Genomic DNA, 15,455 nt, shown 5'->3' with positions numbered 1-15,455 from the left:
GTCCTTGATATTGCAACACATTGGAGGCATTAACCTCTGGCTGTTCCTTTTTTTAGTAACACTAGGTTTGCAGGTTATCAGTCTGAGTCATTCAACAAAATGTTTTCCATCAACTTTTCACCTAACACTTTTAGCAACCTAGATCCATTATTTCACTAGAAGTGAATTTCTTAATCCTATCATTTCTCTGGCATTTAGCTAGGATTCTCAAGTGAAGAACTTTCCCTTATCGAGTTAACCTGATACAAAAAGAGGTCAGGATAAATGCTTTTTATTTTTTCGGTTAGGCATTTTCTTTTTTCTTTTTAAGGTTTATTTATTTGATTGAGAAAGAGAGAGCTCAAGCAGGGTGAGTAGCAGACAGAGGGAGAGGCAGGCTCCCATTTGAGCAAGGAGCCTGACATGGAGCTCAATCCCAGGACCCTGGGATCATGACCTGAGCTGAAGGCAGATGTTTAACCAACCCAAGCTACCTGAGCCACCCAGGCAACCCCTGGTCAGCCATTTTCAAAATAATGGTTTGGTGCCCTAGTAACCTCCAAAGGTGACCCAGTTTTCAACTATCGTTACAACTTTGTGGATTTTTATGTATTTTGTATTTCAATCCACTATCTTTTTTTTTTTTTTTAAGATATTTTATTTATTTGAGAGACAGTGAGAGAGAGCATGAGAGGCGAGGTCAGAGGGAGAAGCAGACTCCCCATGGAGCTGGGAGCCCTATGCTGGACTGGGATCGTGACAGGAGCTGAAGGCAGTTGCTTAACCAACTGAGGCACCCAGGCGCCTCCTCCACTATCCTTTCTGATGCTCAAATTGCTCCATCTTTAAGTTGGCTCCTGGGTCCAGTAATGAACTTACTCTCCTTGCTTCCTTGCTTTCAGACCAGACACAAATGGTCCAGCCTCATCTTATCCTTTCCCTGTCCCTTTAGTGGGACAGTCTTGGTACTAGGCTGGGCCTCACCACTGGGCTGTGATTGCATCAAGAACTTTCAGTGGAAAAAAACCATGTGATATATGTTTTCCAGAAAAAGAAAAATAAATCACAGTATTTTACTGGTATTTACAATTTTAATATACAATTGCAGGGTTTTTATTTAGGTCTTGTATCTCTTTGTGCTGAAACTCTTGGTTTGTGATTTCCCTAACATAATATATGCTCTATCATTTAAAAATATGCAGTTTCAAAATGGTAGCACCAATATCACTGTTAAAAATAAAAATACTGAATGCAGTTTCAGATTTCTTTGTGATTCTTTCGTCTGTAGGAAACATAGGATACATTTCATTAGGAAACTGCCGACAAAATGCTTTGTTTTAAAGTCACTTGAAGAAATTCTGTATGTCGTTTTACTTCCAGCTTGATACAGTTAACTTAGTTTTAAGAGGGTTTTTTCTTCTTCTTCAGTTATAGGAAACACAGAAAGGATCTAAACGTAAAAAGTATAAAACAAGATACAGTTTTAGGTGCCATCACTATCCAGCTCCCTACCACCACTACAAAGGGAAGTGACTTATTAGTTCTTGGTATAACATACTTTCCATTGCATTAAAAACAAACAGATGCATTTTTTTTTTAATTTGTCCCCTCCCTTCCTACACAATAGTTAGCATACCACAGATCCCATTCTTCACTTCCTCTACTCTAGAATATAGTCTACAGCAATCGTCCTCAATTCCTGTCACAGCTGTGTAGGAATCCATTGTAGGGAGTTTGTACCACAGGCTCCTCCATCAATCCCTCAGTAGAGATTTAGGTGGCCTCCAATCTTTAGTGGTTATAGTGCTGTAATGAAGATCTTTGGGCATACACCATCTCAAATTTTTGCCAATGTGTCTCAGATAGATTCTTAGGAGTGAGTCTGCCCAGATAAAGAACAAACTCCTATTTAATTTTGCTAGTTATTAACAAATTCCATCCACAGGAATTTATACTTTTCAGAGTGTCTATTCCACTGTGTCAGCAACAGTGTATTGTGTAACTTGGATTTTCCCCACCTGATTAGGTAAGAAATGGTGGTGTCTTGGTAGTTTAAATTCGCCCTTCCCTTAGTAGGCACACCCTCCTGTGTTAAAGGGCATTTGCATTTTATTTTCTGTGAACTATCTGTTCATATCTTTTTGCCTATTTTTCTTGCAGTTTAGGAAACAGACATCACACTAAGGACCTCATGAACCCAAAATAGCCCCTGTATGGAGGTCAGCGCAGTGCAGAGCAGCCTCCCCTCCCAAAGCCAACAAGCGTTACTGCATACCCACCCACTGGATCCATGGTCCTATGGTAACTAGTATAAACTGACTGGGCTATACCACAAACTCAAGAAAATATACAGCAGCTTACTTGTTTAACTATCACAGTAAAATTTATTCTGTAAAATAAAGTTGAAGTACGGTATGTACAATTTAGCAAAGATCAAATACTGTAATAGAATTTTTTAGGGAAACATTTAGCACCCCCTGTATTTTTAGGAATTTAAGGATTGTGACCTTCTCAGCTAGCTCAATATTCACAAATTACATATTCTATAACCCAAGGGAAAATTTAACTTTTAAAATGAATTATGACAATATTTCTTAAACATAGCAAAATCAGTTGGTAGGAAAGTAAGTTCCACTTGACATTTGGGTACAATTTTCCTGAATCACTTCGCACATCTGTGGTCAGAAACTCCATTTACTAAGTGAACTAGTAACTTCCTTCCAAGGGCTGAGACCAAGTTTCCTTTGCAGAAACTTTCCTGTACAAGTGAAAACTGTCATTTACCCAATTAAGAGAGACTGGAGAGTGTGTCAAAAATACAAAAATATTACCCAAATTATTTGTACCACTTGAAGGCTTGTAGCTAGCCCTCTAAGATACTAAATAAAAAGTACAGGCTACTTTTGTTTGTTAGGTAGAGGAATATGAACCTGTCTTGGCACTCATGATACCTTTTGCAGTAACCTAGTTAAGGTGCCAAGTGAGACAGACTGTTCACTGGGAAGCTGTTGTGCTTCAGTATAATTTGCCTATTCCTTTGTAGGGAAGACAATGTTGATGTTTATGGCAGTTAATCCACAGTGATACAACCTTACATTTCCTAACTACAGATTTCCTAATTAACCATTTAAAACACCAACAATCAAAACCACTCAACCTTTATTTGCATATAAACAGTTCACTCTTTTTATTTACATAACCACCTTTCTCCTAGACAAGCAATGTTGCCAACATAAGGCAAAGATGCCTTGTTGATGACAATCCTATTCAATTTTCTTTTTTGGAGGGTCTTCTCAGCAGCCAGTTATCACATGGCAATTTTCACAGTTTCAAAGAAGTTTTCTTCATTTTAAAACATGAAAATGTTACACCTGATGGTAGTTATTGTCAAATAGTTCAATCAACCTTATATAGCTTTTATAATATAACTTCAAGTATGTGTATTATTTAACCAACACAAACCTCAAAAACAAAAACCAAACAACCAAACACTATCCCATTTCTGGTGCCATGAGACGTAAAAGCACCACCTATTTTTCTGTTTTAGTGGTTAAAAATGGAATCCAGTTTTAGCACCCATCTACAGGAGTCAGAGGTTAATGACAATATATGATTGGCTTACTGGAAGGTAGCAGTCTTAATATCCCCTCAGAAGGACATCTGTTTCTTACGCTGCATCCTGGCTCATGGAAAAGAACGGTATTAATGGAGGGGGGATGGGAAATGACACACTTCTAGTTAAGGCTGTTTAGTACTTAAATCACTTAAATACTAATGTCATATTTCCCTGAAGTATAGAATTATATCACATATAAAATATCTTAAGGAATTATGTGGTTGCAGATACATCAGTATAGACCACACTTAAAATGTTAAATGTGGCTTAAATATAGAACAGAGGAAAATCAGAAAAATTAATACTAGTGATCGAAGTCCCATCTTTTTAGCCAAAACGGTATCTCATTACTCCATTTCAAAAATGAAGTGAAAGATTCTAAACAAGTGATAACTCTTCACATTAAAAACACACAAAACTGCGATTAACTATATCAGTTATTAGACATGGTAAATAGAAGCAAAGAAAATAAAGTGCACCATTACAATATATAAAATTATAGACCCAATAATCACCTTTTAAAATTGGTAATATAGACTGAAATATAAAAAGTACCTGTCAAAGCAAAGTTAGATAGAAATGAAAAAAATTTCAGTTGAAAAATTATAATTTTTCAGTACAGCAGAGGGGCAAATAACCTTTTATTAAAGCTATTAGATTTGTAGACTCTTGAATATTTCGATTTTGCATAGGAGAAAGGAAAGCCATTCTTCTAGAAGGCACTAACTGGTTTAAATGTGCAAGCAACTTCATAAAGAAAATACGTGCGAAGTATAGTCAAGAAGACTGCTGGTTTTGTTGTTTTATTCCCTACTCTGCATGGGAGACTGCACAGTATTGCTGAGGAACTCTATCAGTCAGCAGGCTCTCCCATATCCTCTTCGGTGTTCTCAGTCCACAGTGTCACAGATCTCCTTTACTTTCTGGTTGAAGTCTTCTGGTTGATCTGCATACACATAATGCCCTGCCCCAAGAATGGCCTGAGAAAGGAAAAGGAGTCCAAAGGTCAGTGAGCAAAAGCACTTAATAAAACACATAAGCAAAGACATTTAGCAATGAAAGAGAGAACAGCTACACAGAAATAAAACATAAAAGAATGAGCAACTTCCATGTATTTCCATCAAATACACAATCTGAGAAAAGAAAAATCTATTGGACTTTACTAAAATTTTATATGCAAAAAAAAAATTCCAAACTGACCACTAATGACGGGGCCAGCAAATCAAAATGAATGACGTGAGAACATGCTGCCTTGTGAGGTGGGAGTTGGATAGGTGCCACGGGCATGTCCCACTCCCACCTCGGAGATACCACGGCTCTAAGGACAGGCACGGCCAGTCTGGACATGAAAACGTGTGTGGGTCAAACCCTGTCCCTCATCACAAGTGACAAAAGGTCCTGATGGAAGCTGGAAGTCTAGCTCAGATCTGAAAGCATGTGAAAGTGAAACCTCACTGAAAGCAAACATAACACAGCAGGATTCACCTACAACGGAAAGCCCAAACTAAGCCACACACTTACTATTGTCTTCACATATGAATGTGGTCGTAAAGACTGGATGCTGTTGCCGGAATTGCCGTCTATGCAGGATCGGGCGCCGTAGATCACCGAAACTGGAATGTCAGGGTGCATTTTACCAATTCGCTGGAGCATTGGCCTTTTTGCCCATCCATAAGGAATAGTCATATTTTTGAATGCTGTCTCACCACTTAAAGAAAAGGAAAACAACACACATAAGACTTTGAGGGATGAGTATGAACTGCACCGCCACCCCCATGAAAAACACTCATGTTTAGCTTCTCCCCCATTTAGGAAAAACCTCAGTCTGAATAGAAAATAATATACTAGGAAGTATAAGAAACAACTCCCACAGAAGATACACGCTTTTGTTTGATAAACAAGGATTCTGAACTCTAGCGGATTAAAAGTCACCCTCCTAAATCAAACATGCAACCCTATCATTAAACTCCCTGTGGGGAGAGCTAAAAATTTTTTTTTTTCCCTACTGTAACTTGTTTCAAATGTAGAAGGTAACTTTTCAACATGTGCATGGCACCAGGTTTTTACCTGTTATAGTTAAAAAACCAGTACCAAGATAAGAAATGTGGAATGTGTATTTATATTTTTAATTTTCTACATAGAAAGACATTTAATGTTTAAAAAAACCTTTCTACCTAGGGAGAGACTATGTCTCCTGGAGCTAACCCATTCTTAGAGACAGCAAAAGATTCAACTAGGAACATGCCTGTCGTGTGCCAACTAACCAATCCTGAGCCATGCCTCTTCTGTACTGCCCACACATCCAGGAGGGATTTCCTCTGCCTTAACCAGCCCAGGGCCAGGCACCAGGCAATGAGACCACCTCTATCTCCTAGAGCCCACCGCAATGATTCAACTACCCCATCCTAAACTGTCTGCCACACCCCTCCTTGCCTTTCCTGAAGAACCCAATGAAAGTTCTGGCCTCAACTTTCCCTTTTACTGTTTTCTGCCACCTGACCAAAATCTGCTGCTTCCCTGAAACCCTCATGGCATTAAGTGACACTCCCCTCCCCCCGCCCAGGACCTGTAAGTATAATAAACTTTGCTTTCTTGAGCCTTTGTATCTTTTTCCTTTGCCCAAACTTGACTGATCATCACATGAAAGAGCACACAGCACTTTGCAAACTCCCAATAGATAGAGTTGCTGTCACTTCTGTTTCCTTGCAGTACTAGGCACAACTCTGAACTGTCTGTTATGAAGAATTCAAGTTCTACCACAAGAAAGACAACAAACCAGCACTACACAGACACACATAATCCTGAAATGTAAGTGAATAAAGTATGAAGCCCAAGCAGTAAACCAGATGATGTACCTGGAGCTCAGCACTAAAAACTGTTGGAACAAGTCAGTAGCGTGTGAAGTCCTTATCCACCAGATCCAATGGCCTAGTGAGCCACAAAACGTCAGGCTCTTCAGGACCCCAAAACCTCTCCAAGCTTCCTTCACTCTTGGCGGAGAACCTCTAACCTACTTTATTAAAAATACTAAGGCAATCGTTCTACCACAACAGCTGCCACAGCCTCGACCCTTTAATAAAGCAGATGTGCATGTTCTATGCCAAAACTGAGGGAAGCTGGCTCTTCACCTAGCCTCTCCACCTTGTACCCGAGCCTCCACTTGGAAAGGCTGAGGTACCACTTCCAGGTCCTGGAAGTATGGCCCATGGCCCACCTACACTAGAGTCATCTAAAGCATTAAAATCATAATCTGAAGCATAAAAATCAGCCCAGGATCACCGAATCAGTCTCAGAAAAGGGCTTGGGAATCACATATTTGACAGCCCCAGCAATCCTGGTACATCATGAAGCAATGAGAACTGGAACTCTCCTCTGTCTACACTGTGCCTGACCCTCTCCCTAGCAACTCCAGGGTCTTGTCTTCCAGGCTCCTTCTAGGTCCCCACTATCTTCAGGCTGTTTTCTCCACTGTTGTCTTATATCTAATGTCCATAAGTCATATATTTTAAAAAATAGGAATCACCTCTCTCTGTTTGGCCCTCCCTCTCCCTGTGGCTACCATGTTCACAGGCTCTTCCTCCTTCTTTCTCCCCTCTTCTAATCACTGTCAAAATACCTGCAAAACCCTCCTCCCAGTCTTCAGCCTCACTTACTCTTCACTCATGTAGCTGTGTTTGTCATGCTGATCCAGGATCATTAAAAAGTGTTCACCAAAAGAGGGGTGCAGTCATCATGTGAACTGGAACCATGCTGACTGGCATCTCCCATGCACTTGGGGAGACTTAATACCCTTTCGAACAGCAAAAGTTTAAGAGATCCACAGTACAGGAAACATCGACTTTTGCACTTCAGTCGCCCTTTTTTGGTAAAGTATGCATACTCAGTTTGGAAATGCTGTTTTACTTGAAATTCTTCTTTTCCTCTCAACTCCAGCTACCTCCTAGAGGTACCTAGGACCAAAGCTTCCTTAACTTAACCATAAGCACTTTGGGGGAAGACAGTACATCCTGCTTAGTCTCTCATTGGCATCCAGTACAGTGTTTTACATACTAGGCACTCCATGCATAAATAAGTAAATTAGAAGTATTAGTCAGTTAACTACTGATAAAAATCTCCTAGAGTCCTCCCATGTTTTCAAAGAAGAAAAGTATAAAACACCAACATAGTAAATTCAGAATCCTCACCCTTACCTTGGAGTCTGCACATTACAGTGGTAGATGTACTCTGTCACCGTGTCATCTTCAAACATTGACGAATACTTCCGTTTGAAATCAGGCCTTAAACGCTGCACTAGACTTAAACCTAAGTAAGAGGAAACAAATGTTTTAAATTATAGTTAAATGACAGACTAATAGAGAAAGGTTTTGTGTTTGCTTATAGAATGTATGTTATATGCATACAAATCTACACATATTCAAGTACACTTGAAAGAAAAGAGCACATGCTGCAGTCATCATGTGAACTGGAACCATGCTGACTGGCATCTCCCATGCACTTGGGGAGACTTAATACCCTTTTGAACAGCAAAAGTTTCTAAGAAGATCCACGGTACAGGAAACATCTACTTTTCAACTTCAGTCACCCTCAAGTTCTTCAAGTTCCCTAAGAATTAAAATAAGAGATAAGGAGTATTCCATATTGCCTTACAGAAGTGCTTCAGGAGCCCAAAACACACAAGTTAATTTTCTAAAACTTGTTTTTGTAGGAAAATAAATTCTATTAAACATGGCAGGCGAGTAGAGCAGCTCAAGTTCACTTTTTAATTTGTATTTCTCCCATAATTATAACACATTAATATCCAAATGAAGCAAACTGGAATATACAAGTCTTTCTGTGCAAAAATAAATCCAGGGTTTCTGCTTGGGACATTGCCAATCCTCCCAGCTAAGGACGTCCACCCCTGAGGTGAGAGATAGGGGCATCCTTTCCCCAGAGGAAAAAGGATGAAGAGTAGAAGCCTCCATCTGGTCATTATTTTCCCTCCTGGGGCCCCAGGGACTAGTCAGTTTCCCTTTCTGCTATCACTGCCCATTATTCTAGCAAAGTCTTACTTCTTTCCTGGCTCTCTTTCCTGCCTCTGAAGGAACTGTACAGCTCCACAGAAAATTCTTATGACGTGGTTGATTTTCTAAATCATGTCCCACCCTGACAACACACAAGCAGTAGTGGGAGACAAGGCATGGCATGAGAGGGCCCTTCGTAGGCATCCTCCCTCCCTTGTCTCCTAGTTTCTTTTCATACTTTACTCTTCCCATAATTGCTCCCTGTGTAACTGTAATCAAGCACAATTCATTTATATCTCAGGACTGCACAAACTAAATGAAGTTCTTAAATAGTCCATCAAAGGAGGACCAAGTACCTGAGAGAAGTGACTCTACTCGGGAGGGGTGAGGGGTTGAGGGTGGGAAAGAACGGCTATCTGTCAGAGCACTGAAGGAGTGTGGTATGGTTGCCCATCCAATCCCTGTGCAGTCCCATGGCTCTCCTTATCCCAGATGGAGGCAGTAGGACAGAATAGCCAGAGGAGACCATTTTCCATTCATTCCTTTCTTCTTGCTCAGAGTGCTGCTTTGTGGGATGGGGCTTCCTGCCATAGCAGCCATCAAACACCATGAGGAAAAAGGTCAAGAGAATCATAGTTGCAGGTCCAAACCCCAACGTCAATGAGCCAGCTACTAGAACAAATACTAAAACCACCTGCCTCCATCCTGCTTGTTAAGGCAATAATGAAAGGCCCTATGGTTTAAACCACTTACGTGTTCAGCTACTTGAAGTTAAAAGGACTCACTGATACAAGTTATAAGAGGGACAGTGGAGGTCCAGACCACCATCACTGGTAACAATGAGGGAAAGGAGAGTCCCTGGGCTTTGGCATGGAAACAGAGCAGCTGAGAGTCAAATGAAATTAAATCAGACACTAAACACTGGTACTTCAAAATGTGACCAGAAACACAAATCAGGAGTCCCCAAAATCTCTGTGGAAAAGGATGATTTTATCTTCTTAACACTCTGACATTATGGGGCAAGAAGGGAATCTGATCATGTGATCATACCTGTTATCTCCAGAGGCAATCATGTCAGGCTCTGTGATCTGCCAGCTGGGTATCATCAACTAGCCAAAGGCTCTCTAACGTCACCAACAGGTCAACATGGAGCACTTCTCCCCATGCCCTGGGTTGACTAACCCCAGGGCTGCATTTCCTACCTTCTCAGTTTTGCCAATTACCTATAATATTTACAACATAAAGACTCCTCTTTGAGATGATCCTGGTTTCATTATTTTTATGAATGGGCTGATATTTTTTAGGGGAGGAAAAAAAGTAATTCAGTAATTCAGAGGAGGAGGAGAAAAAGATTCAGCTTGTTTTTTAAGATTTTGACTAACAATGGTGATCAGTATATACTCCTCTACTGCCAATCTGTAAACATTTTGCCTTTCTAGGACACAAATATAAGCACTCACCAAAGGGTCCTGCAATCCTGAGGCCAGCTAAAGGATTAAAGGGAGTCAGTGCCGCTCCCAAGGCTCTGATCCACACTGGGATTGGTCTGTCTTGATCAGCAAGGTCTGGTCGCTCAGGAAAACCCCAAGGCTCCACCAAAATGAGATGATTAACCCTGTTGGAGGAAGAACATATACATAATTTCATTTGGCAAACTCATCCTAGGACTCTAAAGAATTAACATGATTTATAGAGCAAAGGTAGAAAAAAAACGCCTTCCAAAATTTCACATTAAAGAGAAGATCAGTGGCTGACCAGTTATATCATGTTATTACCTGTAAACTTTCAGATTTGGTAGGACTTGAGAGGTGGATGGTAGGAGGAGAGCTTCATTTTTCATATATGCAAATGTGGATAAAAAAGGGTATGTGGAAGGGCACATAACTGTGTGGCTACTCTTGAGGAATGGTATTCATTGTTGAAGCCACCCCCGGCAGATGATACAGATCACTGACAACTCAAAAAAGCCCAGTGTTTCCATGCAGCACAAGGTTGACACTGCAGAAATGACTGAAGAGTAATATTACACTTATAAAATAGCTTTAGACACCAACAACAGTTCTCTCCTGTAAGCCAATCATTCTAAAAATGTTAAGAGGCATTAGCACTTTAGGTGGGTTCAAAAGGACTTTTAAGGGAACTTTTCACAAACACAGAGCTAATGTATAATGTGGCAGAAATTTCTCCTAGTTTGGTGAACATGAGCATATGGGTAGGGCTACCCACAGTATCATGATATACTGACCTCAGATTCTATTCCTAACCCTTTGTTAATTTTCTTCTTTACTGACCAAAGACATAAAAAATTTTCAGCGAAATCTCATATAAAATTGTTTTGTATCACTAATAGTTCTAATTTTTCCATCTTCTGAAAACCTCTTCCTGCTAAGGGAAAACCAAAACTATCAGCAATACTTCCATGTGCCTGCATCACGGTATTTATGTCATTATGATTCTAAATAAAGCATAAAGGTCTTCATGACACAAATGATATTCAACTATAACCAAAACAGCCATCAAATGCCAGCAAAAACTTTCCAAGGATGAACGGACAGTGCTTTCCAAAGTCATAACTGAAACCAGAACATGGGCACAGACGGCTATTATTCCCAAAACAAAATGTTTTATTATTTTTGCCACCACAGACAAGGATGAGTTAGTAATGAGTCCTTTGCTTTGACTGCATTTTCTCAAACAGAAAGCTTTAGAGCACGGACCTAGTGCACAGAGCTCCAAGGGCCCTTGGAGCTCAGCCCAATCTTTCATCTCGTAGATGAGAAGGAAGCTGAGATGCTCTATGTGATCTGCTCCAAGACATGCAGAAGTAGGGAGTCCCCAAAATCTCTGACTCCCGTATACTAACTGATGCCAACAAGTCACTGGGTAGAAGGCTCTATCCCAAGAACAGACCAAGCAACATAAGATAACCTATCAGTAACGGTAAAGCTTAACTTTTATCAACTCTAGGCCAGTCCTAACCCTACTCTAGATTTCAAAGCATCTGTAGAATGTAACTACCAATCTGTGTGGAGATATGTGATAAGTGAGATTCCCATATACTTAAGAGTGTCTTCACTCTTAAAAGTTTTAGGAGAATATTTTCTTTTTATTTATTTATTTATTAAAAAAAATTTTTTTTATAATTTTTTATTTTTTATAAACATATATTTTTATCCCCAGGGGTACAGGTCTGTGAATCACCAGGTTTACACACTTCACAGCACTAGGAGAATATTTTCTAATAGTGCATGGGAAGGGGGATGGAAAGGAGTTTATTTCTTAATGGCAGAGACTAATTGATAATGAATTCTCCCTAAACTCCTGTTACCACAGTCTACAGTGAGATCTGGAGGAGGGGAAGGGGAAGGGAAGGCACGCCAGAAGTCTGGGTGGAATTAATGAAACAGTCACCTAGTTGAAAGCAGCAAAGATTTCTGATATATCTAAACATACTTTACCCTGAAAGATAATTAAATTTTGTTACAAATTTATTTTGATATCCAGCCCGGTTTGCTCTCAGCTCTTATCTGCTTATCAAAGAAGAGAGAGGACAAAGGAAACATGAAGGAGGTTAAGTCTCATCTATCTCTAGCTAAGTGATTGTTGTTTCCACCTTCGTTTTAGCTTGCCTTGTTTGATATGGATCTTCAAAATAGTGCCCCTAGATAAAAATACCAATTTAACAAATCATGCAAAGTTTATATAGTAAAGATGACTTTAAAAAAAAATTTTTTTTTTAAAGATTTATTTGACACAGAGAGAGTAGGCAGAAAGGCAGGCAGAGAGAGAGGAGGAAGCAGGCTCCCTGCTCAGCAGAGTCTGATGCAGGCTCAATCCCAGGACCCTGGGATCATGACCCGAGCTGAAGGCAGAGGCTTTAACCCACCGAGCCACCCAGGTGCCCTAAGAAAATGCCTTTTTTTTTAAAAAGGATGTGAACTGACCCAACAATTTCTCGATCTGTCTTCAGCTTAGCATGGTGCTTAGTACATAGTAGGTATTCAGTAAACATATGGAGTATTGTGTTTTTCCCAGGTTTCCTTTCAGTCCCTGTCTATAAGAATATACAAATTTTATAAACTATATCCATAGGGGCGCCTGGGTGGCTCAGCGGGTTAAGCATCTGACTTCAGCTCAGGTCATGATTTCAGGGTCCTGGAATCCAGCCCCATGTTGTGCTCCTCACTCAATGGGGAGTCTGCTTGTCCCCTGCTCATATTCTCTCTGTCAAATTAAAAAACAAAAACAAAAACAAAAACCCAAAACTACATTCATAGAATAATCTAGGATTTAGTCCAATCTGGATTTTTCTGGTCCCCAGATGACATTATAACACCATTATTTCTTATAGGAATCTTGCAGGTCACTACCTATTAGTGGGTAGGAAAATTTACTCAGAGTCAGTCTGCAGTCTTTTTAGTTGTATAATTTGAAACAAAAGTATGTAACAAGCCTTCCATGACACTTTTATTTCAGACACACACATATATAATTCTTATTGAGGGGTTATAGTCTAAAAAGTCTGAAAATAATTTTTTAAAAGCTCTGCAAAATTGTCTAAACTGGAATTATAAATCATTTGCATCATTACATGTAAAAGACCTCAGAAAATAACTGTTGCTTATTTTGGTTTTAAGACTCATTAAAAAGATAGACCATATGGAGCACTTAGGTTGTGGCTACTGAATAATAAATATCTAGTAAATGTTAGCTAGTTATACTAGCAAAACTAGGAAGACTACCAGAGAAGACTTTTTTCAGAGAGCATGGGAAGACTCACATGGAGCTGGAACCATGTGAGCAGTGAGTAATTTAATTTTTATTCTTCAGGAAAGCCTGATCATAGGTTTTGGCTCACAGGTTATAATGTTGCATCAGACCAAGTTCTCAGGCTATCTTCTCACCAACTCTTCTAGTGAAAAGATTATCTCCTCATCTGATATAATTTAATTTGTTTTAATGTATATCTAAACAATTGTAGTAATCTAGATCTAACCCTCTAATATTCCATAGCCTGATGGGATTGTTAGTTCATACCCAGGGGTAAGGAAGGGTCTAGCCAGACAGCACACTTGAGTCATCCTATCAGACATCTTTGTCAAGAAACACGAGACTGATTCAAACTACAAAGGGGCACCTGGATGGCTCAGTGACTTAAAGACTCTGCCTTTAGCTCAGGTCATGATTCCAGGGTCCTGGGATAAAGCCCCATATTGGGCTCTCTGCTCAGCAGGGAGCCTGCTTCCTCCTCTGTCTCTGCCTGCCTCTCTGCCTACTTGTGATAAATAAAATATTTTTTAAAAATCCAACTACAGGAAAAACAAAGAACTGGCAGAGCAGGATAAAGAGAATAGCTCATCAGCTTCTAAACACTTAAAGAGGCATTCCTCTTTAGGTTAGTCATCAGAGCAAGTCTTGAATTTAAAGATGGTGAACGGTGAGCAGATTACAGCCTAAAGGGCAAAGCAGTGGCTAACATCTGCTCCAAAATGCTGGGATAACTGAGTCTGAATGCTAACAAGTGTATATTATATAAACCTGACTTTCATGAGCTTTAAAGTCAGGCACCAGGCAGAAATAATACAACAAGAACACTCAGGCTCAGATCCAAAATGCACAAGAGAATCTATAGGACACACTTACACAACAAGGAAAGGAACGAGGAAAAGGAACAGGAAGAACTCTAGTCAGTGTACAGGCAAGGCATTCTCAAAATAAAGTTAGCCCCAGGTATTTCCCATTGGCTCTGAGCCTCTGGGGGGAGAATGCAGCAGGCCCAGAGAACAAACAAAAGATCAACTTCAGGTCAACTACAGCAGCCTTTCTTCTAGAGAGAGGAGGACAGGAAACACTCAGCCCACTCTGTACAGTCAGGAAATAGAGCCAGGCAAGGCTGCAAGGTCTGATGATCTCAAAGTCATTTTGTGCAGAAGTAAAGACCAGTTTGTAACCCTTCTATTGTATCTATTCTCTTTGCTAAACACTTTTTAAGTTAATAAAAGTTACTATAGTCTCCTTTTCCTTAGTTTATAACAGGGTGTTTATGGTGTCCTGAGCAGCAGGGGCCAGAAGGAAAGGAAAATTAGCAGCACAAAGTAGTGCACACATGAAAGAAAGGAGATAGCATATTGGGCTATTCATGTTGGTTTGGTCTACTCTCTCCCCAGGCCCACATTAAGGGACCAGATATTAAGGGATCAGGCAGAATGGCAGCCCACGACACCTCACACCACGAGTGGCCCTGCTGCTTGGACACAGCACATTAATTCATAAGTGAAACTACAATGGCATCTCTATTATACATCACAGTAAGAGAACTGAGATGAACAAAGGTCATTTGAAGGGATGGAACATGGGAATCAGGCTGGGGCCCAACTTACAAACCATTCCTAACTTCTCTGCTCACCAGCCACATGGCCTTTCCTGAATGGCTCAGATGTCTACACAGCAATTTCTGTCCCCATTGCATAGAATGTTCTCCTGCTACTTCCCTTTGATACTCAACCTCAGCTTACATGGCACTTCTTTAAGGTACCACATTGGGCCAGGTTCTCATCAAGAGTTCTCACAGACTTGTCCACTCCCCTTCACAACCCTCAACAGCTTCCTACTCTTCGGGTGGTTAAGTTGTGTCTCTTCCCCAGCATACCTTAAGCCTTCTAAACACAAACAGTCACTCGACATTCTTTAAACACAACCGACCTACAGGAATATAATGTTAATGTTAGAGGATTTTAGTCACCACCAATATTTCAATGGAGGAATTATCCAGTTGCTTTTACATAAAGCATCACAGTTGCTGAATGATCAGTTTCCAACCATATCAAGAATCAGGAAAATATGTGACTACTGCCACA

At 40.1% G+C, this 15,455-nt stretch overlaps 1 protein-coding gene across 1 annotated transcript in view; it reads right to left on the bottom strand.

The window, feature by feature from the left end:
- Positions 1-2,338: 2,338 nt before the first annotated feature.
- Positions 2,339-15,455, bottom strand: part of ABHD5 (abhydrolase domain containing 5, lysophosphatidic acid acyltransferase) — a 36,001-nt gene continuing 22,884 nt past the window's right edge. The window contains exons 5-8 of the mRNA XM_032308160.1: positions 10,059-10,213; positions 7,786-7,897; positions 5,117-5,303; positions 2,339-4,575 (exon numbers count right to left, since the gene is read on the bottom strand). Of these exons, the coding sequence (XP_032164051.1) occupies positions 4,486-4,575; positions 5,117-5,303; positions 7,786-7,897; positions 10,059-10,213 (544 nt within the window). The 3' untranslated portion in view covers positions 2,339-4,485. The remainder of the gene's footprint in view (positions 4,576-5,116; positions 5,304-7,785; positions 7,898-10,058; positions 10,214-15,455) is intronic.

This window comes from Mustela erminea, chromosome 1, assembly GCF_009829155.1.
Source record: "Mustela erminea isolate mMusErm1 chromosome 1, mMusErm1.Pri, whole genome shotgun sequence".
Lineage (NCBI taxonomy): Eukaryota > Metazoa > Chordata > Mammalia > Carnivora > Mustelidae > Mustela > Mustela erminea.
This window is presented reverse-complemented; position numbering and strand designations above follow the sequence as displayed.